Genomic DNA, 25,967 nt, shown 5'->3' with positions numbered 1-25,967 from the left:
TTTTTGCCTGGTATTTGAGTGGTTTTTGACTAGTCTGGCTGGGATCCTGCTATCCAGGACCCCAGCCTATCTGCTTTCTCCCTAAAACTGATGTGAGTACTCTAGGTACAAACCTAATTGGATGCTGGGCATGCCCTACCAGTCCCTTGTAGATGGTACCCTAGGTACCCAGGGCATGGGTCCCCCAGTAGGCCTACCAGGGCTGCAGCACTTATTGTGCCACCCTGGGACAACCATACAAACTGACACCACCAGACCACTACTGTAGTCTGGGTAAGGTGGTGCTAGCACCCCTTACAGGGATATAGGTACCCTATATCCCACCCCATTACAACACATGTACTCTCATAGGTCAGCCCTATAGCAGGCCTTGCTAATCCTACAGGGCAGGGTGCTGAGGTATGTGTGAGGGGGGACCCCTACATGAGTAGGGCCTCTCTGCAACCTTCGTAAAATCGTTACTGGGTTGTTTGTAGTGTAGCCATACCATATACTCTTAACCGCATTATAAGTCTATCGCGATACCGCGATAACTTGAGAATGGCTACACAGAACCATATCGTGTTTGGTGTCAAACATGTAGGAATCATACCCCCAGTCCAGCCATGGGCATGAGGGTACGATTCCCCCTTGCTAGAAGGGCGATATGGGAAAAGCGGTAGAATTTAGACACCAATTTAAAAGTGCACAAGTTTCACAAAATGGCTACTGCCCGCCACCTACACGACCCTGGCTGGCTGTTGCTGGGGAAAACCCCAGCCTCGCCAGCTGGACAATAGGGCTCCTGTGGCAGGGAGGTGCTAGCATCTGCCCAGACAGGATAATGTGGATTGGAACAGGGTGGGTGCACCAAATGTCCTTTCAGAGTTGCACGTAGGCAGCTGCAGAGACCTAATTCTGCATACACCGCTTGGAACCAGTTCAGGGGCATCCTGCCCCTCGCCCAGGTGGGAAACACACAAAGGGGAGAGGGTGTAGCCACCCTTTCCCGCCTCACCACTCATTGGTGGACACTACTCTGGACACTCCCCTAATCTTGGGGATAAAGGTGAATAACGTGGCCCCAGAGCCTCAGATTAATCTTGAACTTTACAGTCTTGACCTTCGACTTGCTGCTGCCCAGCTGACGGAAGAAATCTCCCTTGGGATAAAGGAGTTATCCCCCTGCTTGGCAGGCACCTGAAACACTGCAAGTGACCCGGTTGGAACCTCGCTGCTCCTACGGACTTCGACGACTTCCAGCACCCTTGAGGTGGGTTTCCAGCGCATCCCAGAGGCCAGTGAGTGTGCTCAACGAGTTTGGGCACCGTGGACCGCGTGGGTGCCGAGATCCCCAATACCCCAGGACACCGGCCACCTCTTGCGTAGCACACGACCCTGACCAGTGGGGAAGTTGTGCTTTGGCCCGTTTTCGAGCCAACCACTCTACAGCAATTGTGCCAAAGACCAGCGCCCTAGCCCCCTCCGGTGGCCCGTGGGTGCCCTTTTACGCACGCCAAATTGCCGCCTCCCGCGGTCCCTTGTCTCTCGACTTGTGGGCCCTAGCGGAGGTCTATTTCTACAAACAAGAGTTCCCCTGGTTGCTCCAGGCCTGCTCTACAGTCTCTCCAAAGGAGACCTTTCCCAGACCTCGTGGGTCTGCACTGTAGCTGATTTGTTTATTCTTCGTGGGTTGCGGTTGCCAAGGCTTAGTGGATCCAATCCAGACACTAACACCGCAGCGACCCTCATCCGACGTGGGACAGTCGCCCTCCGGAAGCTGGCCTTCCTTGAATCCTCCCGGAGCCCGTGGCTGCAGATCCAAGCAACAGCACCTCTCACCTGAAGCACCCGACATCGAAGGGCTCCTTGCTTTGAGCCTCCTGGTCACTGTGCCTTGACCAGACTCTGTCCCCTCTGCTTTCAGGTTCTTCTCTACAATCTTCACATCTTTGATCTACACGGCATCATCGACGCTTTTGGCTAGCAGCACTTTTGAACATTTTCCTATAGAAAATCAGCCCGCGACCCGACACCAGAATCGACCTATGCACCCGGCTTCCCTGGGGCAGGTAACAGTGGTACCTCCGTACTCTCGTGGTAGTGGGCTCCTCAAAAGCTTAAGTCTAAAGTTTTAACTTTGTACTCCTGCTAGAAGTGACTTTAATCTGTATAATTTAAACCGCGACATTCTCCCTAGGCTAACATTGAGATCCCGATAGCAGCTCTTTGCACTGCACGCGTCTCCCGTGGGTCCCCTTCCTCATAACTGTGGGTGGATTCTGAAGGGGCAAGCGATCCTGAATGCCGTAGGCATTGCCTGTAGAATTGTCGTGGTTCTTATACCACTTTTTTGATATATGGTTTGGTCCCCCCCTGGGGCCCATTGATTTCTGTGCTATTTATTGTGTTTAGAAATGCTTGTTTGAAGTGTAACTTTGCCACTAGTCACATAAAGCGACTGTGGGATTCTGTCTAGAATAAATACATATATTTTATATATATACCTGTGTGGGCTACTCTTTCATTTGGTTATTCAAGAGGTTATTATGGTAAAACAATAAGCTTAACACTCCTTCAAGACTTAGCCTGAAGGCTGCTCTCCACAGCTACCACTAGGATAGCTTTCTTAAAAGGTTGTCTTTACCTATCATCAATAAGAGTGGAATTGGACTGGTGCAAGGTGGCCACTATAACTAGTGACCAGCATATGCCAGGCAACTTCTCACAGTATAGTATAGTTCTTCTGCTTCCTTTGTTCACCCTATCTTTTGTCTTGCAGGTCTCCCCCACGTGGTGTTTTTGTCAAGGTCGCCTTTTGTACAGTCCTGGTGTATATATTGTGCATTCCATTCCGTTGCTGGGTTTTTTCTCTAGATGTTTGGTAAGTTCCTTCATTTGTCTTAATTGATTGCCTTTAGTTCTAGATTTTTATCTCAGTTTTTAATTTTTATTTTTTTTATTTTTTATGGCAATCTATTCTTCTAGGTGTCTCTTTTTAGTGCGGCTGTCTTGTTCTTCGTTGCCCCCCTCCCACATTAATGTTATTTGTTCAATTGTTCCCTGTGGCTGAAGCCCTTTGGCTTCTTGCCATCCTCCTTTGGATGCTTTTTGGGGATCTCAGTTCCCCCTTACCCTCCTTTTTACTCTTTCCCCTTTCCTCTCCCCCTCTTTCTCCTCTCCATACCTTCTTTTCCCTTTCCCTTTCCTTTTTATCCCTTTCATCTCAATATTTTTGGCAACATTCACATTACCTATCCCACGTTATACTTTTCTCTTTCATACTTCTGCTTGTGGTACTCCATTATTTTCCTTCTCTACTTCTGTCATTATCTCCGTGGTGGACATCTACTTTAGCTTCTTCTTACTTCTTGGCTATCTTCTGTCTATTACATTTATTCACCATCTATCTTCATTTTCTCTCTCTAACTTTCCATTTTGTCTTAACTTCTTTATCTCCTTTTGCTTTTTCTTATTTTCCTTCTAAAAAATGAACGGTCTTCGTGTTATTTCCTGGAATGTTAAAGGCATTCGAAATCCTGTTAAAAAACAACGTGTTTTATCTCATTTAGCTGGGCTGAAATGTCATATTGCACTGTTACAAGAAACTCACCTTAACTCACAAGATTTATCTTCACTACGTAAACAATGGGTTGGAGAGGCTTTCTGCTCTCCGGCAGTGAACAGTAAAAATGGTGTTATTATTTTGTTTCATAAATCATTGTCTGTCCAGCTACATAATGAACTCCATGATAATTGTGGTGATTTGATTGTAGGAGGTGATTGTAATCAACTTATGGATCCCTTTCTTGATCGTAAGTCACTCACCAGATATGTTCCTAATAAGATGCAAAAGTCGTTTTTAAAGCCATCTCTAGAGGTCTTATAGATTCATGGAGACTTTCTCATCCTGACACCTTAGAATTTTCCTTTTTTTCTCTAGTTCATGCATCACACTCCTGTATTGATTATATTTTTCTCACCCAACATGCCCTCCAATTTATGACTAATTTAGAAATAGCCTCTATTCTTATCTCTGACCATGCCCCTGTTATAATCGATATGGATTTTCCCTCACCTACTCCCACCTCTCGGCGCTGGCGCTTTAATAACTCGCTCCTCCTTGACCCGCAATTTACTGAACAATTTACGCTTTTTGCAGAAGGTTTCTTTACAAACAATCTTCATTCTACTTCTCATTTTCACTTTATTTGGGATGCTTTCAAGGATGCTGCCCGGGGATTTATCATCGATTTTGTATCCCGTAAAAAGAGATTAGCTTTATCAAAAACAGCTCAAATTCTTAAGCAAATTTAAGACCTAGAGCATCTTTACTTTACCAAAAGCTCCTCAGAAACACTTTCTTCTCTCATTAAAGCAAAAATGCAATACAACAAACACTCTTGGGATTCTGCACGGGGGACGTAATAAGGCTGGCAAATCTCTTGCTACCTATCTCAAAATTAAGAAACAAAAATCAAAAATAATAACCATTACTGACTCACATGGGAATCATCAATACACCGATGGCAAAATCCTTGATTGCTTTGTTCATTATTACTCCTCACTTTATACTCCGGAATCCGTTTCCTCTCCTACCCAAATTGACTCTTTCTTTCAGTCTTTTCCCAGGTCCTCTGATAGTTCTACTGACTTTTCTTCCCTAGATGCTCCCCTTTCAGAAAAAGAAATACTTAATGCTATTACTCTTCTTCCCAAAGATAAAACTCCTGGCCCAGATGGTTTTACAGTTCGTTTCTATCTTCATTTTAAGGATATCCTGTTATCTCACTTATTTTCCTTGATTACCTATTTTCTTGCACAAGGAGAATCCAAAGGCTCTTTCACACAGGCATTGTTATGTCTAATTCCTAAAAAAGACAAAGACCCCTCCCTCTGTAAAAATTACCGACCCATTTCTTAAATTAATACTGATTGTAAAATTTATGCCAAAGTTTTGGCCTCTCGTATTATTAAAATTATTCCTAACCTCACCAACATTTATCAATCTGGATTTGTTAAAGGCAGGTCTATTACTGATAATTCGAGAACTTTTCTCAACATTATTCACCTGGCCTCAAATATGGATTCCCCAGTCGCTGCTATTACATTGGATGCTGAGAAAGCTTTTGATAGAGTGTGCTGGGATTTTATGTTTGGTGCGTTGAGGTGGAATGGATTTAGCCCTACTATTATTCAATATATTCAATTGTTATACTCTGCTCCCTCTACTTCTATCTGGGTTAATGGATCTCAATCTCATTATTTCCCTTTGCATAGAGGAACCAGACAAGGTTGTCCTCTCTCTCCTCTTCTTTTTTTTCTTGCGCTAGAACCCTTTTTAGAAAAAATTTGACGCTCACCATCATATACTGGTTTCACATTTCAGAACATTGATATTAAGTTTACTGCCTATGCGGATGATATTTTACTTTATATTTCAAACCCGACCACTTCTTTGCCTTCATTGTTTTCTTTGTTGCAAGAATGTTCTCTGGTTTCTGGATATAAACTTAATGTAGATAAATCTGAGGTTCTACCCCCTTAACAAATTTTGCCTTCCTCATATGTTTCAGGGCTCTGGCTTCGAATGGAATTCTAGTAATATTAAATGCTTAGGTATTCTTTATGCTAACACTATTAGAGAAACTGTTAAGCTTAACCAGAAAGAGATAGTTAAAAAGCTCCCTTCCCTTATAGATAGTTGGTCCCCCCTTTTCTTATCCTGGTGGGGAAGGCTAGCAACTATTAAAATGATGCTTCTTCCTATTGTTAATTTTTATCTTTCAATGCTTCCAATTTCCCTTCCACTCTATTTTTTTTAAAACAATAAACCATATTTTCATAACATTTTTATGGAATAGGCGCAAAGCTAGGATCTCTCTTTCTCGTCTTCAGCAACCCAAAGATTTAGGTGGAGTCAACTTCCCCAATCTCTCTCGATTCCATTCGGCCTTTACTTTAAAACAAATTTGGCCTTTTCTATCTGATTCTTCTGACCCTCCCCTAACAGCTTGGAGCTCAATAGAACTTGCGCAAATTTCACCCTTTTCATTTATTATGGCCACTCGCTTATCTCATCCCCTGTGGCGTTTTCTCACCCCCATCTTTAAAAATTCCAAAGCACTTGCTCTCTCTGTGTTTCGCTCCTCCCACTCGCAGTCAGAGTTTCATTCCTTAACTCCGATTTGGTATAACAAATCTTTAAAGATAAATCATAGAGCGCTTTTCTGGAAAGAATGGATCGATAAAGGTATCATTACTTACGATCATTTACTTAGTAATAATTCTTTGCGAGACTTCTCCGACATTCGTGCCTCCTTTCATCTTTTTAATGCATACTCCTCTAAGTATCCCTTACTTAAAAATTCCTTAGCCTTCATTATCTCTCAAAACGCCTCTTTGCCCACTACTGACACAGCCCTTCACCCGTTACCAGATTTCTCTATTCCTCTCAAAGCCGCTGCTATTTATAAACTACTTTCCCGCCCCTCTGCTGAAAGAGTAAAATCTAAGCTTGAACTCTCCTGGGAGAAGGATCTAGCCCAAGAATTTCCCCTTCAGGTTTGGAACTCCTTATGGTCTAAGTTGCACACTGTTTCCCGCTCTGCTAGTACCACACAGACTTAGTACTTTTTTTATAATAGACTTTTTTCACCCCTTCCGATTTGCATAATTTCAAATTAACTGACTCTAAAACATGTTGGTCGTGCCCCTATGCAGATAGTGATTTTTTGCATATGTTCTTTCACTGTCCGTTAGTTAAATCCCTTTAGTCTCGTATTTGGTCAAAATTAAATGAAATTTTAGCTACTGATCACCCCTTTGATATTGTCCATATTTTTCTGGGTGGTACTGCACCTATATGGAATGTTCACTGCAATGTGCGCAAATTTATAGCCATTTCTTTACAGATTATTACAACCAATTGGAAAGACACTTCAAAGATTTCATATAATGCCTGGTGGAACTTATTGTGCCATCATCACAGGCTTGACCGTGCCTTTGCTACCACTGTACCTCTGTTGATCAAAAAAGATTTGTTATGGTTGCCTTTAACTAATTTTCTCTCTCAAATTGTCCCTTGAATATCTCGTTTTTGTGCCCTACTTTATTCATGACTAGCACATAGTTTTTCTTATATATACATGTATTAATTTATGGTAAATACAAGATATTTACTCTGTATATTGATTATCTTTCTCCCTTCCTTTCCCCTCCCCTCTTTCCTTTTCCTCCTCTTGCCCCTCCCTGCCCTTTAAATATAATACCTTTAAAAAGCTTTTTCCATAAGTATATCCCCTATTTCCCTTATGGCATTTGTTAGTCTTGTAAGAATTCAATCTTTTCTATTATTATATTTTGCTGCCTAATGATTCTCTCTTGTACTGATGTTTTACTTGGTTTATTATATTCAATAAAGCTTTCTAAACTAAAAAAAAAGCATCTAGAGTAAAATTAATTTCGGGGAGCACCTCTGGCACCTCGGCTTCTAGTCTTAAGAGCTTTAAGTCTTAAGAAGCTGGGGCGACCTAATAAAATAGTGCCTGACATATAGTATACATTTAAGCAGATACAGGGAATAACCTTTCCTAATGATGGCTCAGTATGCTAAAGCCTGTAAAATGGCTTGGGGGTATGAACACACCCTCTGCAGATATCTTTGTGCAACCTTCGGACAAAGGCTCAAATCTAGGTAAGGGTGAACCAGGCTTTCCAATGTGGACAATTGTGTTTTTCTGATCGCAACAGTAACTCCTGTTATTTACAGCACCATAACAAGACGCAATCTGTGCTACAAAGTGCTGTTTAAAACAAGTTATTATTGTGCTCAAACCATACAAATATTGTATGATGAGTGACTACTGAGGGGAGAATATGAATTCCACACTCTACGGAGGTAGTATTGTGCCTAGACGCACAGTAGGGATGGAGGTGAAAGAGAGAATGACATCTTGGAGCCATGGTTTGGATGGTTAAAAGGACTTTATCTTCAATTATAAGCCTTTAAAATAAAAGACTTAGGCTTCAAACATTCTGCCTATCTCACAATTTATGCATCTAAGACAGGACTAACTGAAAAGCAGAAGGTAGTTGGACCTAGCAGTGATCAGTTCTATACTTCTGAAGAACCTTCTTTATGGATATGATTTTCCCATCTCGAAGGCAGCCAAAGATATTATTTTGGACACCCTGGCATACCAAAGGGGAATGGATCCAAAAATGGAGTCATTTATTTGTCTAAGGTTTTATTTGCACCTAGACCAGTTTGAGTGCTGGAGCACTGTACGATGAGACACGACTGAAGTCACAGACTTAGATTCTGCATCTTTCAGGTCTTAGGTAATTAAACGATGCTGCTGCTGTCTACTTTCCCTCTCAAAGCATGAAGAAGTAACTTTTTTAATAAAGGAGGAGAAATTGATCTGGATAGCTATCTATGTCATCTCACATGTGCATCCTGTATCTTCCCATTACTTGGGTAGCATCAGCCTTGTACAAACCTAGCTCACAGTTTGAAAATAATTCTTATGCTCTCCATCCGTATTTTGAATTTGTATCTGCCAAGCATGAAGCAGCGCAACTGAGGTGGTACCCAGAGAATGCACAAATTGGGATAGAGCCAGACAAGTGAAGTCTACTTGTATATATAGTGCATAGCCTACCCTTCTCTATTTTCATGATATTTTTCGGTAAATGGTAATGGGAAAGATGGATTTCACTAGGCATTCTTGAGTTTCATACTGAAATATGTACCAATGTGTTCCGATCAAAGGCTTCGCTTACCATGTCCTCGATCTGGAATTTTCCACATATCCGAGTTTGCATACTAAAATATGTGCCCATCAATTTAAATGCATGTCTTACAAGTTAATTTCTCTTTGACTTTGCAGTTGTACATACAAAAATAATAAGAAAGCAAATGAGAAACAGACATTGATGATTAATGCAAATGAATAACAGACATTGACAATTCATGCAAACTGAGAAACAGACACTGGCGATTAATGCCAATGAGAAACAGACATTGATGATTAGGAAGAAGATTACCACTGACCAATGAACCATTAATTCCACGTTGCTAATTCGCATATCAATTTTCTATCAATTTTATTCTCATTTCCTTTCAGGTTTCAAAGACTTGCGAATACGGCTACCACAAGGCATGTTTTCCTCTTAGTCAATACTGCATGGAAGTAAACTGCAAATTAAATGGCTAACTGGACAATGAGTGTGGCCAAGAAGTACTCACCCACCCTTAATAATACAAATGTATACACAATTGAGAGAATGGCTTAAGAGATCAAAGGTTCACCCAAATCTATATGGAAATCGTTTAAATACACCAAAAGCATTAATAAAGCGACAAAAACTTTTCAGTGTATATCTGTAATCTCCAAAGAAAAGGAAGCTTGTTAAACACTTGGGTATTCCATGACAAAGTTGAAAGACATACATAAAATGATTGCATTCTGGGGCGCCGATCCAAAAAACTGAAACTTGTCAATTGAAGGCAGTGAGTCCTCTTTGTTGCAGTATTAATAAGTACATTCAGGAGTTTAAACAATGTGGCAATAAATGATTTTCAGCTGGAGAAGGCCCATAGCGTGTAAGCGCGAATCTACTGCAGTCTAAGAACACTGAGCTAAATCGTAACACTACACTTTTGCTCCAGATTGAGAAATGCTTTATCTTGCACCACTGAAATGTTTTGTAAATGGATGCACTTGGATGGGGAATACGTAAGTCTACCTGAAAGAGGATCTTTTTTGCAAGTGAAAAAAGGAAAGAGAGGAAGAGAATGAAAGATGCGTGTTTGTGTGTGGCAGAAGGTGCCGGGTACCAAAAACTTTAGTATGTTCGGCAAAGGTGCAGCTTTGACGAGTTTCCTTCTAGTAATCCCTGTTCTCCTTCCCCTACATCCCAGTAGACCCCAGACATGGAGATACGCCTGTGCGGAATCCCAACCCTCTGTCTAAGAGGCCGGTGAGCCCCTGAATGAGTGTGTGGGACACTCAGAGAAAAGTGGGCAGAAGTCAGAGAGAGAGTGAACACCGGAGTGTATAAGGGAGTCCTCCTTTTAGGTCTCCAGCTCCACTGGTACAGAAAACATTGGCATGATGGAGCCGAAGGGGCGACAGCAGTTCTCCCTAATCCTGAGAAGGCCGGTGGTGCACTTGGCAGTAATAGAAAGTAATAAGTGCGCAGGAAATTTAGATCAATCCATAGTAGACCTTTGAGGAAACGCAGCATCATAGGGTTCCACAATGTAGTGGTGGCACATCGAGGTGCCAAGGGGAGAAGCCAGCAGCACTGATTGGCAGGCTGCTCAGGAGTAAGCTCCCTTTGATGTGTTAATGGGCCTGTGGTCTGAGGATCGGTGTTGGGTAACTGATGCCTGGTCTCTCAAAGAGCAACTACTAAAGAGAAGGGCAAGGCCGGGAATACAGAACACGCAGCTGAGTTTGGGGGTGTAGCTGCTAGACTGAGGTTGATACATATGGTGCAGCCATACTTACTCACATAAGAAGATGACGTTAGAGATTAGTTCAGTAATCCCCAGCAGCCGTAAGTTAAAGAGCGTTTATTGTGAGAGGGAGCATTTGGAGACAGGCTCTTGAGATCTGATGACTATATTCCATGTAATGAGTCAGTGGTGCTAGAGAGAGTTGAGGTCATGGAATGTGACAAAGAGGTTCAGAGGGAGGTAGTTGAAGGTTGAGGTTGAGACCTTAACCTCTTTGCATTTTGATGAACCTTAATGCCCCTCTCTCCCTATCTCGGTGGAGAGAGCTAATGGTTTTTATGTGGGACAGAGTTTTTGGAACTCAAATGGCTTTTCCTGTTATATTACAAAATAGTTCAGAATGCCTAATGACCCTCATTGTATTGTGTACTAAATAAAAAATAGTAAAAAAAAAATATGTGAAATGTGACAAACATTTTGGAAAAGATAAAATCATAATAAAAAACCTCGAGAACGGACAGATATGAAAAGGCTCAAGATAAAAAAAAAAAAAGAAAACGGTAAAGTAATGCAGAATAAAAAAAGGAGTAAACAGGAGTCTCTTTGATAAATAAAACAGGAAGGGAGGCACAAAAGGGCGAGGTCACTACCCATGACACAAAAAAATGAGATTAAAACAAAACTATGAATGCAATGTTCTGAGATTAATCTCCTGCAATTAAACTTAAACCTTTTTAATGTCCCACATGTAATCACCTGGAAGGTAAAATCTGTATAGTTGTAGCAATGGCTCAATGAAAGGTATCTTCCCTTCCACTAAAGCTGCCGATTAATCATGATAATTAAAAAAAACGAGAATTTTCATATACCTAAGTGTGGTTATTAACATACATTTTCATATTAAACCGCTTCATAAATGTCTTTCTGGGATGGGAATTCAAAGGTCAATGAAACCCTGAGCTGTACAGGCAGAAGGTGATTTTCCTGAATTTTTTTCCTATGTAAATAATGTGCAGTAGAATGCAAGGCAGCGTTACATTGATGGGGAGGGTCACTCCCTTGGTCTGAGAACTGGATTTCGGGATTGTCCAAGGGGAGGAGGGAAGAGGAGAGTCCGGTCCAGTGGGCGTGGAACTGTCCGTCCGTGTCTAGTCCTAGGAAGGAAGAACATAAAGAGATTACACGTTGAGTGAAAAATAAGCCATGTGTATGTTTTTAAATAGTATTTGACACATGTTCTAGCTCCCAGTATACATCAGGCACCATCAGTATCCACCATCTTTATTAGTCTTCACCTCTCCACAACATTTTAGTAATTTTTACTTACTCAGCACTATTCACCTCTCGACATCCTCCATCCCTCTACGACATCTTCCCCAAGCCATCCACCCTGCTGTACCTCAGTCCCATCTTAGCATTGTCCCTCCCTCCAGTATCCTTTATCCTTTCCATCCTGTCAGGATCTTTCACCCCACTATCTGCACCATCTACCCCATTATTATCCTCCATGTACCCGAGTGTCTGTAACCCGTCTCAGCATCCTTCTCCCCTGTCAGTGTTCTACCCTCAACCATGTATAGGTTCCTCCATTACCCTGAGTGTCCTCCACCCACTTAGTATCGTCCACCCGCGGAGCCCAGCCTCTTTCTATCCATTGACACCATGGATATCTCCAAACCCTTCGTGCACACGTGGTCTCTTACCCACTCATCTTCATCAACTCCCTCAAAGGCTTCCTGTGGCAGAGGGTCATCTCGATTCCCAAGTTTGGCCACCATGGCACTGAGGAGCTGAAAAGAGACACAAGACACTTGATCTTAGTGCTTACATGTGGAGGTTTTGGACCTGGAGCAGCGCATTCAGTAGTAGAGCTCTAGAAACCCTATGCCAGAAAAGAAAGCCAGCTCAACTGGAGGTTCTGGAAGAGGTGGTTCTTTATTTTGGACTCAGGACCTGATCTGACTGTCCTGACTGTGCCACTCTTAGGACGGGAGAAACTTGCAAAGACAGCAATCAATGTGGAACGCCGGAGTCTTATTTGACAGCTAAATGACTAGGTAAGAACCGAGTTATTCATGAAATTCTTGCTCGTTGACATATGCTTAGTTAACAAATCCTGACAACTGAAGTCTTTGTCTAAGCCAATATTCCCTCAACAGGGCACAGAGGTGTTGACATTTATCTGTGGAGTTTGTGTGGAACCAAGAGACAACTAGAACGTGTGCCTGGAGGTAACCAGCTCAGGAACTCAAATGTGGCAGTTGGATCACTCACCTCTTCTTTCTTTTGTTCATCTGATTTTTCCTCCAGGTAGTAGGATGACGGAAGGTATTTCCTGACTGGTACCTCTTTAGGAGCGTCACTGACTAAGAAAGGAAACGTAAGATTCAGCAAGATGCTAGATCTGCAAGGCAAGATTAACGGATGATCCCAAACCCTCCAAGGGCAGCCATGAAAGGACACCCTTCTCAAAGGTACCTGCTTTCAGCCCTCAGGTACGGAAGCTTGAATCAGAAGAGGTGGTTGAGTAAAAAAAAAAAAAGGGGGGGGGGGAAGGGGGAGAACGAAAACACACACACGCACGCACACACACACACACGCACGCACGCACACACACACACGCACGCACGCACGCACACACCTTCTAAAATACAACCCCCTTACAGATGTTTCCATAACTAACCACTCCAGCCCATTACAACCATGCAACCTCAAATTCTTACAATTCACTCATCCCAAAAAACACCAAGACTCTCTCGATCATATTACTAACCAATGCATCCCTATGTCGTCACCAATTTTAAAACTGCAAATCAAGCCACTGTTCCTGTCAGCAACACTGTTGTTCCGTACAGCTCCAAAATCATCAAACATTTTCTTCAGTTCTCCAAATTCTCTTCTGCAGTGTCCCTGACTTCACCACCACCTGCGCTTCAATTTCTCAAACAAGTAGCCCCCAAACCATCCACGTCAAAAGGACGCTAAAGCTACAGTGCCCATAACTGGTCGAGCTGAAAAGTTACTTGCTTGTATTCATAGCTCTGCATTATGTGAACCTTTACTGAAGACATAAATGGTAGAACTGGCACACCGTGTGCAGGACCCCAAAATACTGTTCTAGATATATAGAAGAGAAATAAAAAAAAGTAAAACCGAAGGCATTTCTAAAAGAGGTGTAAACGCTGCAGCCTATTTAAGGTTAAATTTCCGGAGTATCATTTATTTGTTTTGTAGCATCAACCTTTACATTGACATAAATGTAAAGGAAGTGGGTAGAAAATAGAGGGAGAAAAGAGCCAGGTGTGCAGCAGCTAAGCCAAGTTGAAGTGTGGGGGGTTCCTCTCACGGGCCAGCGGTTTCGATATCCCATCATGCCCTGCACTGGCGGTTGCTTCAGAGACTCGGTTCCCTTTGACAGGAATTCACGCGGACAGGGCTGCTGTGGTTTTAACTATCAATCCTATCGTGTTGAATTTAATAATAATAATACAGCATTTTGTAGAGCGCGAACAGCTACCTCACAAGGAGGTGTCCCGGCGCTGAAGACCGCTGGGGAACCCGTCCTGGCTTTCCCTGTGAGATGGTCCCTTTCTGGGTATCTCCAAGGTGAAACCAGGCATCCCCGGCGTCTGTGGGGGGCCGTTGTAGAGATGAGGCAAGCTTAATGCCCAGAGTTGCAGAGTGTGTTCCTGGTTAGAGTAGGTACCGAGGCGAGAATTATCGAGTCCGTTTTGACCCTGGTCCACGACCCTGCCGCATCGGGAATTGAACCCTGGTCCCTGGCCGAATCTCTGCTTACGGGTCTGCCGCCTCTAACTAGTGAGCCACACCTCTCCACTTACATACCCGTTATGTGCAAAGTGGAATTTCTAATGAAGCAGTCACAGATTCGTACTTTGATCAAGGGAAGATAAGGTGACATCTGTCAGAAAGTTTGCTTTTTAAGATCTCCATTCAAGATTTGTGAGGCGACTAAGTGTACTGGTGTTACTGGCGGAATGCACTTTAAGGTTTTACAGGTGCTTCACCCCTCAACGCCCTATTTGTTTTTTTATTGAGTCAAGTGCCAAAGGTAGGAGGGGGAAAAGGATATTTTAGGGGCTAACACTTCCTTCAGAGGGATAGTGTTGCACATTATCAGGGAAGTGCACCTTATTCATCTATCCTGGTGCTGCTCACCGCCAATAATGTAATCGATAGCAAGTAATGCATACAAATTGGAAAGCAGTGGCTGCATCAAAATATACATTATTTTCAAGTTAAATAAACAAACATACTTTTTTCAGTGCTTTGAGTATTGTTATGGGCCAAACAGCAGTCATTCTCTGCTCCATATAAAGGGTAACTCGAGGCAGCAGCACAGTAAAGAGCGTTGTAAAAAGCAACAAGGAAAATAAGACAAAGTTAAAAATACAGCCTTACCACCAGGGACACAATTCTAGATTTAACAGCAGAAGCACAGATCAACTGTACATGCCTCTCCCTCCGACAGAGTAAAAAAAGCATTGGCAAAGCCAATGGGTCTCGCCAATGCGAGAGCTTTTTGGCTTTGGCAATGTGATTTAGTCATGTTGTGTGGCTGCTGTTTAACATGGCTACACATTAGTGGTGTGGGGTGGGGTAGATTGGAGTAGAGTAAAATGGGGTTGACTGGGGTGGCGCGGAGGGGTAGGTTGGTTTAGAGTAGCTTGGAGTGGGGTAGATTGGTTTAGAGTAGACTGGGATAGTTTGGGGTAGCGTAGAGTGGGGATGCTGATTCTGTATGTAAAAGAAATCTGCTTGAGCCAGCTTAATATTTTAGCCGTATTCTTTGAAAGCTGATTTACAAATCACTTTGGGTTCTGCCTTGCGCCTGTCCTTGTGTAATGTAATTAACGCTCACGTAAAGCGCTCCAATACCTTTAAGTCGAGTTTACACTACATACAAAATTGCAGAAAAGGCACAAAAACTAAAAATAAAGCCTTAGCAAAAGGAAAGACAAACAGATACGGATGTCAAGGCTGATTTGTACAAAGTGAAACCAGAAAACCTGGATAAATTGCGGTTTCCCCGCTTAAATTGTGTGATCTTAGGCACATATTTTATTTTAGCAATAATGCATAAGAAAGCATTTTCAAATATGTGAGTTCAGAATACCAGCTGTACAAAAACCTATTGTGCTTGATTTAGTAGACTAAAATGTTGCTCCATAATAATCTATGCCAGAATCTGTTTACACTCTTGTGGGAGATCCAGATGGCCAAATTCTAGGTGGTCAGGTACCATGCTGTCAAGTTCATAGACTTGGAATCGTGGTGAAGAATCTCTCCTTGATGTCTGGACAATATCCTGGGATGCACCTCCAAAGGAATCGCTCGACGTGCTGCCAACTGCAGCAGTTCACTGTACCAGTACTAGCGAGGCCACGCTGGAGCAATGAGGGTCAGATTGCAACAGTCTATCATTGCTTTCTTCAACAGTTGTAGGCAAATATCTTGGACCAACTGATCGAAAGAGCATTGCCCATCGTCCCTGGATGCCAATACCTGCTTGTGAAGCACAGGCATTTTTTATTGTTCAGAGTGTGAAACAGATAGATTGTGTGGTGACCCCACTGATGAAGAGGTAATCCACCTGTTATAATACCCACTTGTAACAATCTGTCATTTGCCAGTTGACCGCATCTGCCTGATATTTCTGGCAGCTTGGCAGATGTTCCACAGCAATTTATATCCTGTGAGAAATGGCCCAGTTCCACAGCAGCTGAGCTCCTTCTAAAACCGTGTTCCTCCGTGCTTGGCTATGTAAGACATGGATGTTGTGTTGTCTGTTCTAACTAGGACTTGCTGCCCTGCCAATCTGGGAAAGAAAGCTTGCAAATCCAGTCCTATGGCATGAAGTTCCAAAACATTGATGTGGAGCTGCTTCTTTGCATCTGACCAAAGGCGTCTTGTTGAACGCTCTTGCAGGTGTGCTCCCCATCTGTCCATGGACTCATCCGTGGTGAGTAATAACCTTTCCGTTATTGGTAGGAAAGAGAAACCTGCAGTTAGTTTTTCTAGAATTCTCCCATCAGATCAGAGTTTTTTTCAAGCGCCTTGTGATGCAGACCATATTTTCCCACAAGCCTTCCATCTGTTTCCATTGCGAATCCAGCTCCTGCTGAACAGGTCTCATACGAAGATTCGGAGATTAACACATCACCTCCCCTGACACTAAGGAAACAACATATCACCTCCCCTGACACTAAGGAAACAACATATCACCTCCCCCGACAGTAAGGAATCGACACATCAACGCCCCTGCGCTGCAGTAAGGAATCAACGCATCACCTCCCCTTGCTTGAGGAATCGACACATCACATGCCCTAGGAGTATGAAATCGATGCATCGCATTGCTTTTCCGGTGCCTCATCTCCCTTGCGCCTGTTTTCATCTTTGATTTTGACACATCCCAGGTACTTTGTGATAAAAGTGAGGCATCCATTGTTTCTTATGGACTGAACTATTTTGAACCTTTTAAAAGTGATATCTTTACTTGTGTATGTTGGATGTTTGTCGTTTTGGTCTTGTTTGATTTAGATAAATATAAGTTATTTTTCTAAACTGGCATGGTGTCCTTTTGTAGTGTTTCCACTGTGTGTACTACATCCCTCACCTTCTCCTCTTGCTGGACACTCTGGGTCCAGGCGTCTACTTTGCCAGGTTGGCTCCAGCATTAACAGAGTTAAGGTCCTCTCCATATTTCCCAAGTGAAAGGCAGAATTACGATACTATCTGTAGCACCGGATAATTGTGTTGTTTTCGATAACCATACTTTCCCACACCTGCAATAATCTAAATCAATAACTTATATTTCTAATGTAAGGTGTTTGATATTTTATCTGCTTGAGATTTATTCCTGTATGACCTAGGACTAGTTCAAAAATGTCATAGGATTTTACTAATGAGGAAGAGTACTTACTTAATATCTTTGATGCTGCACTCTTTGTTAGTACACACGGTTTTGGCTCGAAACTGGCACTGCTGAAATACCAAAGGTGCTGGGTATCATCTCAGCGTGCCTCTATTTTTATTTTAAAACACTGGCCAGCCCTACCCCCTCTTTAAGCTAGAACGTCCTCTGTTTGCTTTTAAGAAAAGCAAAAGCATTAAAGACCACCTAGTCAGGGCGACTCTTCCTGATACTAAAAGGGACCCCACCCTTAGAACGTTATGGAATCTACCACCTGTAGTAGGCCACTTCAAATGTGCTGGCTGTAGTGTGTGCAGTCTCACATCGGGCACCAAAAGATTTGTGCATGGTAACATAGATATCACTCTGAGTCACTTCTCTAATTGTAACACCACCAATGTGATATATGCTATTACGTGCCCTTGCAATCTGATTTATGTGGGACAAACTACACAGAAGATCAGAATCCGGATTTGTCAATACAGAAGCAGGATCTGCTGTAAAACCGCCAATGCGCCACTGGTTGAACACTTCACTCAAATGAATCACACTGCAGACGACATGAGGTGGCAAGTTATTAGTGTGGTCCTGCAATCTTCCAGAAATACGAACACTGCTGCTATCCTTAACAAGGAAGAACTTAAATGGATAATCCGTACTGACAGCCTCCATACTGGATTGAACCGTATGGAAGACTGGTCAAACTTACTCTAATCTTACCACACTTGTCTGTACTGATGAACTGCCTTCAAAACATTCTTGGCTGTGTTTACTGTGCCTGTTTTTAATTTTCCTTCTCTATATGTATTCTCTGTCCTTGCCTTCATTCTCCCCCCTGACATCCCCCTACCCACCCTTCATTGGGAATTTTTTTTTTAAATCCCCCTGCCCCCCTGCGTTGGGGGCCTATTTCCTTCCCTTTCTTATGCACCTTGGGTAATTCATAGTTTCACCAGCCATTCCCCTTCTCCGTTTTTATACTCTTCTCTGCCCATTCTATCTCCCCTCCACTGTACCTTGCAGACCCCCTGCTCCTCTATCAATTCTACACAATTTCCCCTTATCTCACCCATCCCTTCCTTCCCCTCTCTCCCCTGTTCTCACTTGTCACCATTTTAAGGCACCTGCCCGCCTTCAATTCATCTACTCCATCATGGCCGCCGGTTTCACCTCTACACCTTGTCCTTCCTCTATTTCCCGCGCTGGGCGTCACCTTTTTAGCCAGCCGCTTCCTGCCCTTTTCCTCCTATCAGCTCGCATTGCCCAAGCCCTCCTTGATTACCCAGCGACTCTGCCGGCTCGCCCCGCACCACGGTACTGCTGCATCTCCCCTCAATGCTCTTCCAAGGTAAGGATTGCCACTTGGCCCTGATCACCCTACCCACTTCCTTCTCCCTCGAGGTGCCCCTTCATTATCGTTTCCCCTCTCGCCTCATGCAGGTTCGCCGCATCTTTTGAACGTCCCCCGACATTGATTTCCACTCCCGGCTCACCTGAGCGCCCGGCGCGTACCCTCCGTTCCGAGTATTTCCTCAGGTAAGGACATCTTCCTTGCCCATCAACCTGGCGAACCCGTTTTTTCACCTTCGCCCCTCAGTGAATTCTACTTAACTCCAGCCTCTCTCCCGCACTTGCAGGCATGACCGCTTACTCCCCTTGCGGGTTCCGGTCCCAGTCGGGACCGGCGCGGCTTTCTTCCAATTCTCCCGGACCGCAGTATCGTCTTCCAGCCTTGCAGTTTCCTTCTCCGGGTCCCCAGCACCCTCTCTGACTTTGTGCCTCCGTGCCAGTACCGTGATATGATTGCGTTTACTTCACTCTGTAAGTTAATTCTCCTACCACCTTTCCTTCCTTTGATTCCTTTACCGCTCAATTTCATTGTTTTCTCCTACACCTTTACGGATCATTTTGCACTCCTCCGCCGTCTATTTAATTTTCTTCTGCTTTCCTTCTCCTTCCTTTAACTACCCCTCACTGGGATATCTCCTAGCAGACCTTCCTATCTCTCCTTCTCCCCTTCAGCACTATCTCCCCTTGTCTATATCTTTTCTTCCACCCAATCCTTCCCTTCCCTGGGTCACCCACCCCTTGCTTTTTTACCCCCCTCATTCATTCTCGTACTTCACCGTATCTGTACCTACAAATTGTTTTTTGGTTCTTTGACCCTCATTTAATTTTATTCCACTTCCTCCCCCTCCTTCCTTTTCCCCCTACCCTACCCAGACTAATTTCCCAGGCAATTGTGGTATCGCTTTTGTCCTGAAGAGATCCCACTATCCTCAAGGGGATCGAAACGTCGTCGACTCCCATCTCTAAACTCTATTCTATTGATTATCTTAATGTTTGAGTACGAGATGTTTTATTTGACTTTTTCTGTTATTTCCTATTTATATGCACTCAAAGTTACCCTTTTAAATTAATTTGCCTGGGTTTCGGAAATCTGCTGATTTCCCTTTTACCCTGTCACGTTAGCTCACTCATGTTCTTGCTTATCAAGTTGTTCGTGAAATTGCATTAAACTATTACTTTTTGCATTTACTTTACTGTAACATTCCAATTTCTCATTGAATTAATTGTGATAATTTATCCATCCTTTTTGAACGGGACCCTTGTTCCTTTAAATAGCCCTACCCCCTCAGCAACAAATAGTAGGCAGCAGAGAATCTAATGGTAATGGGGGCAGAGAGATTCAAGGAGCCCAAGCTATAATGTTGTATGGAGCTAAAGCATGTGTCATGTAATTTCTGGCACCACTGTATTTTGATCCTTTGGAATGTATTGATGTTCATAAAGTACTGCATCTCAAACATCCCTAAATTTCAAATAAGAAATCCCTAACCTATCTACACTTGCCAGCAACATCTTCAATCTCATCTCCAACTTCTTCAATCAGCAGTATCAACTTCTCCACTTTAATTTCTTTAATGTATCTAAAACATATCTCTATCGTGACCATCTCTACAGCCACAATTCCAAAATGTCCATAACAAATACACTCAACTTCACTATCCCCAACCCCTAATGGGTTATTACCAGAAGATAGAGATTTAAATATCAACCTACCTAAACATCGACAACCAGAATACTGTGATCTCAAGTACAAATATGTAAGTATAGACTTACCTGCCTTAAACCCACATATATGTAGCTTGATGATAAATATATCTTCAGGGTATTTAGTTGTGGAGTTAACAATAGTAACTTTACCATGACCTATATATACTTACCTTAGCAATATTCTGGAAGCCTACATTTTGGCAGGCCGATATTTTGTGGAACAGCTTTCCCCATTACCATTGCAATGTAACATTTGCAACTGCCCTACCTCTTCTACCTTAGTACTTCCCCTCCGCCACATCAATGCCCCTGCCTCATCCACCTGGTCTATACTTTTTCACCTCAAAGGCTCCAATGCCCAAATCTACCAATATTAACATCCTAATACTTCTTCTCAGTCTCCCTGATCACCCACTTTCGTGTCTTTAGCAGCCCCACAACAAAACTGTAGATTCCTCCATTTCAATTCAAAGAGACTTCTCCCAAAGACTCTGACAAACTCAATCTTCAGCATCTTAAGTGAAACATTTCCTGCTCCCACCTCTTAACCACTTTTTTCCCCAATTTCTCTTTCTCAACCATTCAATGACTCGCCATGCCTGCTTGCACCTCTCCAGCTCCAAATTTCTCCCTTCAACATTGCTTTCTCCTCTGCATTTATATAATCATCCCTCTAGCGCAACACCTTTAACATCTCACTCAAATTTTCCACCTCAGACACTTGCCCAATATTAAATATCCTTCCGCAATTCAATATCACTACACATTCATTCACAACTATTTCTCCAAATCCATATTTTTAAACCCTAAATCATCTTCAACTTTATCAATTGCAACTTTCCAACTTGCATATGCAAACATATTCATCCTCAAAATACAGGTCTTCTTTTTTTCTAATCATCAACTTTCCCACTTTCATTTGCATACATACAGCTTTACACCAACAAAATGACAGAATTCCATAGCCTCCAACAGCTACACAGTTCATAAAACATCCTAGCTCTATCGACCAATCACCTACTGATTCAATCACTGTGAAACAGTGGTGTGTGTCCCTTTCTCCAACACATTTCTCTCAAAGTTCTTACCAGCAGTCATATCCTTTGGTCGGAGGCTCATCTTTTCATGCCGCCCATTGGAACCAGAGAGCCAAGTAGAGGCTGTAAGGGCAGCTTTCCACCACACCTCTGTGTCAGGGAAAAGATCATCCTGGAAAAATTCTTTCTGTGGAACAACAAGAACACCGAATGTAATTAGAAATCAAATAAAAGCTATCTTTGACAGCAACTACAGAGGATTTAGACTGGTGCCAGAAAACCCAGCAGACTGATACGAAGGAAACTCTTTAATATAAGTGGCCCAAGCTTTCAAGAATAAATTGTAAAAGCCCTTTCTGCACTACTCAGTAGACTAATTGGACACGGGTCTAAATTAAAGCATCAGCGTAGAACATCTTTAGCAGGTATCCACTGGAACGACTGTAGAAGTACTCCACAGTGCGCTGTTACCGGTCATGCAGCAACATTTTAAATCCATACAGTAAGTGTATTTTGCACCTCTTTCACAAGAAATGTAAACTGTGAAAACAGCTAGCCAGTGGAACAGAAGACCTAGTCTCATATCATGGTCGTATTGAATACATGACATTGGACTAGAAAGCCCCTTGCTATTCAAGCTGACTGTGTCTCACACAATGACCCTAGTAAAAAAAGAGATCTTGAGCAGAATAGTCCATTTTCCTAATTGAAGATCACCTTAACCCTGGGGACTCTGAAACTGATCATCTCGATCGAAGATTGGCCAAGTCGCACAGCCCGAGCAAACTCCACCTCTCGTATATCACACACCGTCTTTGGAAGGAACAGGAAGCCCTGGAAGGAGAAACAGGCATATTACATGAACACAGTAAGAGCTGATCATAACAAGACTATGGGAAAATACAATTTATACTAAGAGACATGTCCAGCATAATCTGAAATCCCAAATTTAACATGGATTCCCATAGACTATTGCTAGGATTCATTCCTATAACATTTATTGTACCAGTGAGCAACCAACAAAGACAGCTTGCCATGTGATATGGGGCCAGCATCACTGCCATTGGAAAGCTTATTGAGGTGTTTTGTTTCTTTACCGGTTCTTCCAGAGGCTTACAGGAAACATGGAATTGATAGCTTACAGGAACGGCCAACTCCTGCATTCATTTATAAGGACTGTTCTTCTGAATCCTGCCGAGGTTCAACCTGGCAGACAGGATTTATTCAGAGAAGATGAATCTAGAGAGACAGTCTTAGTCGAAAACAGTTAGGTATTTACTTAATATTAAAGTTGCTATTCTTCAGCAAAAACACATGTGAAGCTCATTTGTTTAAGGTTCATGCATGACAGAGATAAATTGAAGCACTGATCCTTATTTAAGAAGCATTAAGATTATGCTGGCACTTGTTCACATGAACATCTGAAATTAAAATATAAACCAATTTAAGATTTCTTTTTTTGCACCCCTTTTTTCAGATTTCTAGCTCCACAACTAAAGACTTGATTCACAAAGAACCTCTGCACTCATGGCGGAGGCACCGCAGTCATTGGGGGAGTATCCGCATTCAGGGCGAAATCTCCGCAAGGAGAAATCTCACTGCAGAGGTTCCCCCCGAGTACAGAGACTCCCACACGAGTGTGGAGCCTCTGCCACGAGTGCGGAAGCCCTTTGTGAATCAGGCCCTGAGTACTTAAAATGCTTGTTGCAGTTGGTGTCCAGGGGCTGCAGTGTCGGCTTCCTCCCAGACAGCACACCAGGCAAGGAGCCCAAAGCAACAAGATTGTTCACGCTTGGTCTCGAGTCAGTGTAGCGATCCAAACTATTATAATATACATTCTCCAGCTCAGGTACACTAACCACAAAAAATTGCTGGTGGTTAGTTGCCATTATTTCAGTATTTTTTCACTTTTCTACTTGCAGGAGAGGGGCTTGGCTCTAAAGGACGCCTACACACTTCTCCATTGAGTGTATAGAGAAAAGCATTTCAACAAGGAGATAGTTTTAACAGACTCTCTTTATTTGATTTACCCAAGCGAATAGCCCCGAGCCCCAAGAGGATTATATGGAGCCGGGACACTGCCGGAGACCAGAAATGTCTGATCTCCAACTCTCCTAAGTGGTCGCCCCAACCCAGAAGTGATGCATCATTCACTACTGTCAGCTGTGTGTGTGGTAGGGACAGAGGTCTGGAGCTGACTCAATCACAGTTCAGTAACCACCACTGCAGATCTTCTGCACTCTCTTCCAAAATCTGATTGTGGTCAGAAAGGTTCCCTTGATGTTGGCCCCACTGAGACTTCAATTCGCACTGCGGAGCCCGCATATGCCACCTGGCGTGCTTGACCAGCAGGATGCAGGAGGCCATCAGTCCCACTAGACTCAGAGTCAATCTCAATGAAATCCGAGAGAGAGGCTGAATGATTGGGATCATAGCCTGTATGTCCTAGAAGATCCTTTCCGGAGGAAAAGCGCAAAGCTGAACAGTCTTCAGAATGGCACTTATGAAAGGGAGCATCAAATGAGTCAGGTTTACCTTTTGCAAGTTGATAGTGGACACCAAAGATGACAGGAGGTTCGTTGTAGTCTGGAGGTGGTTGACAACTGCCCTGGGTGAGCCCACCTTCAACAGCCAATTGTCGAGGTAGTTGTAGATTGGGATCCCCCCGACTTTTGAAGGTGTGCTGCTACCACCTCCATCAATTTTGTGTATACGCGAGGTACACTGGCTAGACTAAAATGGAGCACAGCAAACTGAAACTGCTCCTGTCCCACCACGAACCACATGTCTTTCTGGGATGGTGAAAGGTGCAGAAGAGTGGCAATGAAGGTTAAGGTGTACCCCTTTTCGCCTATCTGCAGGACCCATCTCTCCAATGTTAGAATTAAGGCTCCCTGTTTTCCGTTTTTACTGGTTTTTACAGATAAATACAGGCAGAAAAACATTTATTTCCGTCTTGGAAATTAGGTGCTTTTTGAGTGATTCGAAATACACTTTGCCATGACTGCCAGGCCAATACAATAACTGTGTGGATTGATAGGTAAGGGTGTTAAAAAGGAAAGGAATTTTAGTAAAGAAACTTAAACAGCAGTAGATATGCACAAGGCTGAGACTGAAATGGGCATATTTTAATTTAAGTGCATTGATTTATCTTCAATGGGTGTTCATATTACTGAAACCTGGCAGGCATTCAAGCATGACTGCTTATTTATTGGTTAAATAAATGTGGAAATATACCAGTTTCAGCTTTATTTATTTCACAAAACCCATAATAAATATGGATAAAGACAGATAAAGTTGACAAAAAATAAATATAGATAAATACAGATGAAAAATGAAAACCATAAAACCGGGAGCCCTAGTTATAATCTTTGTAAACACTACTGGAGGGATAGAAGTAAATACATTAGCACGCCCTCTACAAAGTACAAATACAACATAAGAAATGCGAAGATTTTTATGAGGATATGTGAGTATTTGATAATCCTCAATGAATAACTCTGTCTCCCATAAGAAATCGGGGAACAACAGGTGTGGGCACCACCAGGGCACTTTGGTATTACAGCAGGGGGCCGCAGACGCTTGTCCGGCCCTGTAATACTGATATCGCTGGCGCACACGTAGCGCCAGCATTATGTTAAGAGGACATTCCCTCATTTTCATGGGGGCATGACCTGATGCAAATGAGGGAATCTCTTTGCCTTTGCGTCCATGCCATATTATAGATGCAAGTGCAAAGAATTTGTCAGGAGGCACACTGATAGGGAGACAGAACAAGCATTTGCAAAGCACTAGGTCTCACATTTGTGAGAGTTTAAGCTACTGGCATTGTAAATGATGATACCTTTTATTTAACTGTTTTGATAATTAACATATAAATAAAAGGCATTGTCATTTACAATGCCAATAGCTCAAACTCTTGTAACTGTGAGACCTATTTCATTTCGAAGAAGCTGCCGCCATTGTCCCGGGCTGCTTGGAAAGTGAAAGAGTTCATGGCACACTGAATGTTGCAGGAAAGCATGTCGTGCCTGCAGTAGGAGAAATTCATTAAAGAAAATAGTGCTTACAGACTGAATAAGAAATACCGTGTACCAGAAGTAAAAGGGCCAGTCCTCATGGGAGGTTACAAATGAAGACAAGGCGGTACTGAGGAGGGACTTACAAGCCTATAAACGAATAAGAAGCCAGCATTCACAAAGGACAATGACACATGCCAATGAAAAATATGGGGGGAGCTTCAAGTCCATACTCTACTACAGCATGCCTCGCAGAGCAGTGCATGCCCTGCCCAGGCTCGACCTAAAAAAATGCTGAAAAATATTAAGAGTGCTTGTTTTTGCCTTTTTTTATTGCAGAGATAAGGAACTGCTTGGGCTGGAAGATTCATCTGTGTGATATCTCACATGGCTGAAAGTTTCTTTTGAAGGCAGGACTAATTTCATCACGCAGGTCAAGGCTAATCTTAAATGTAAAAGAAAAAGAAAAAAAA

The 25,967-nt window shown here is 42.8% G+C and overlaps 1 protein-coding gene across 1 annotated transcript in view; it reads right to left on the bottom strand.

Moving 5' to 3' along the window:
- Positions 1-9,073: 9,073 nt before the first annotated feature.
- CORO7 (coronin 7) overlaps positions 9,074-25,967 on the bottom strand; it is an 850,148-nt gene continuing 833,254 nt past the window's right edge. Inside the window, exons 24-28 of the mRNA XM_085628451.1 lie at positions 22,193-22,309; positions 21,527-21,662; positions 12,722-12,813; positions 12,151-12,237; positions 9,074-11,601 (exon numbers count right to left, since the gene is read on the bottom strand). Of these exons, the coding sequence (XP_085484577.1) occupies positions 11,596-11,601; positions 12,151-12,237; positions 12,722-12,813; positions 21,527-21,662; positions 22,193-22,309 (438 nt within the window). The 3' untranslated portion in view covers positions 9,074-11,595. The remainder of the gene's footprint in view (positions 11,602-12,150; positions 12,238-12,721; positions 12,814-21,526; positions 21,663-22,192; positions 22,310-25,967) is intronic.

This window comes from Triturus cristatus, chromosome 10 (genome assembly GCF_964204655.1).
Source record: "Triturus cristatus chromosome 10, aTriCri1.1, whole genome shotgun sequence".
Classification (NCBI taxonomy): domain Eukaryota; kingdom Metazoa; phylum Chordata; class Amphibia; order Caudata; family Salamandridae; genus Triturus; species Triturus cristatus.
The sequence above is the reverse complement of the archived record's forward strand: the minus strand, read 5'-3'. Positions and strand labels throughout refer to the sequence as shown.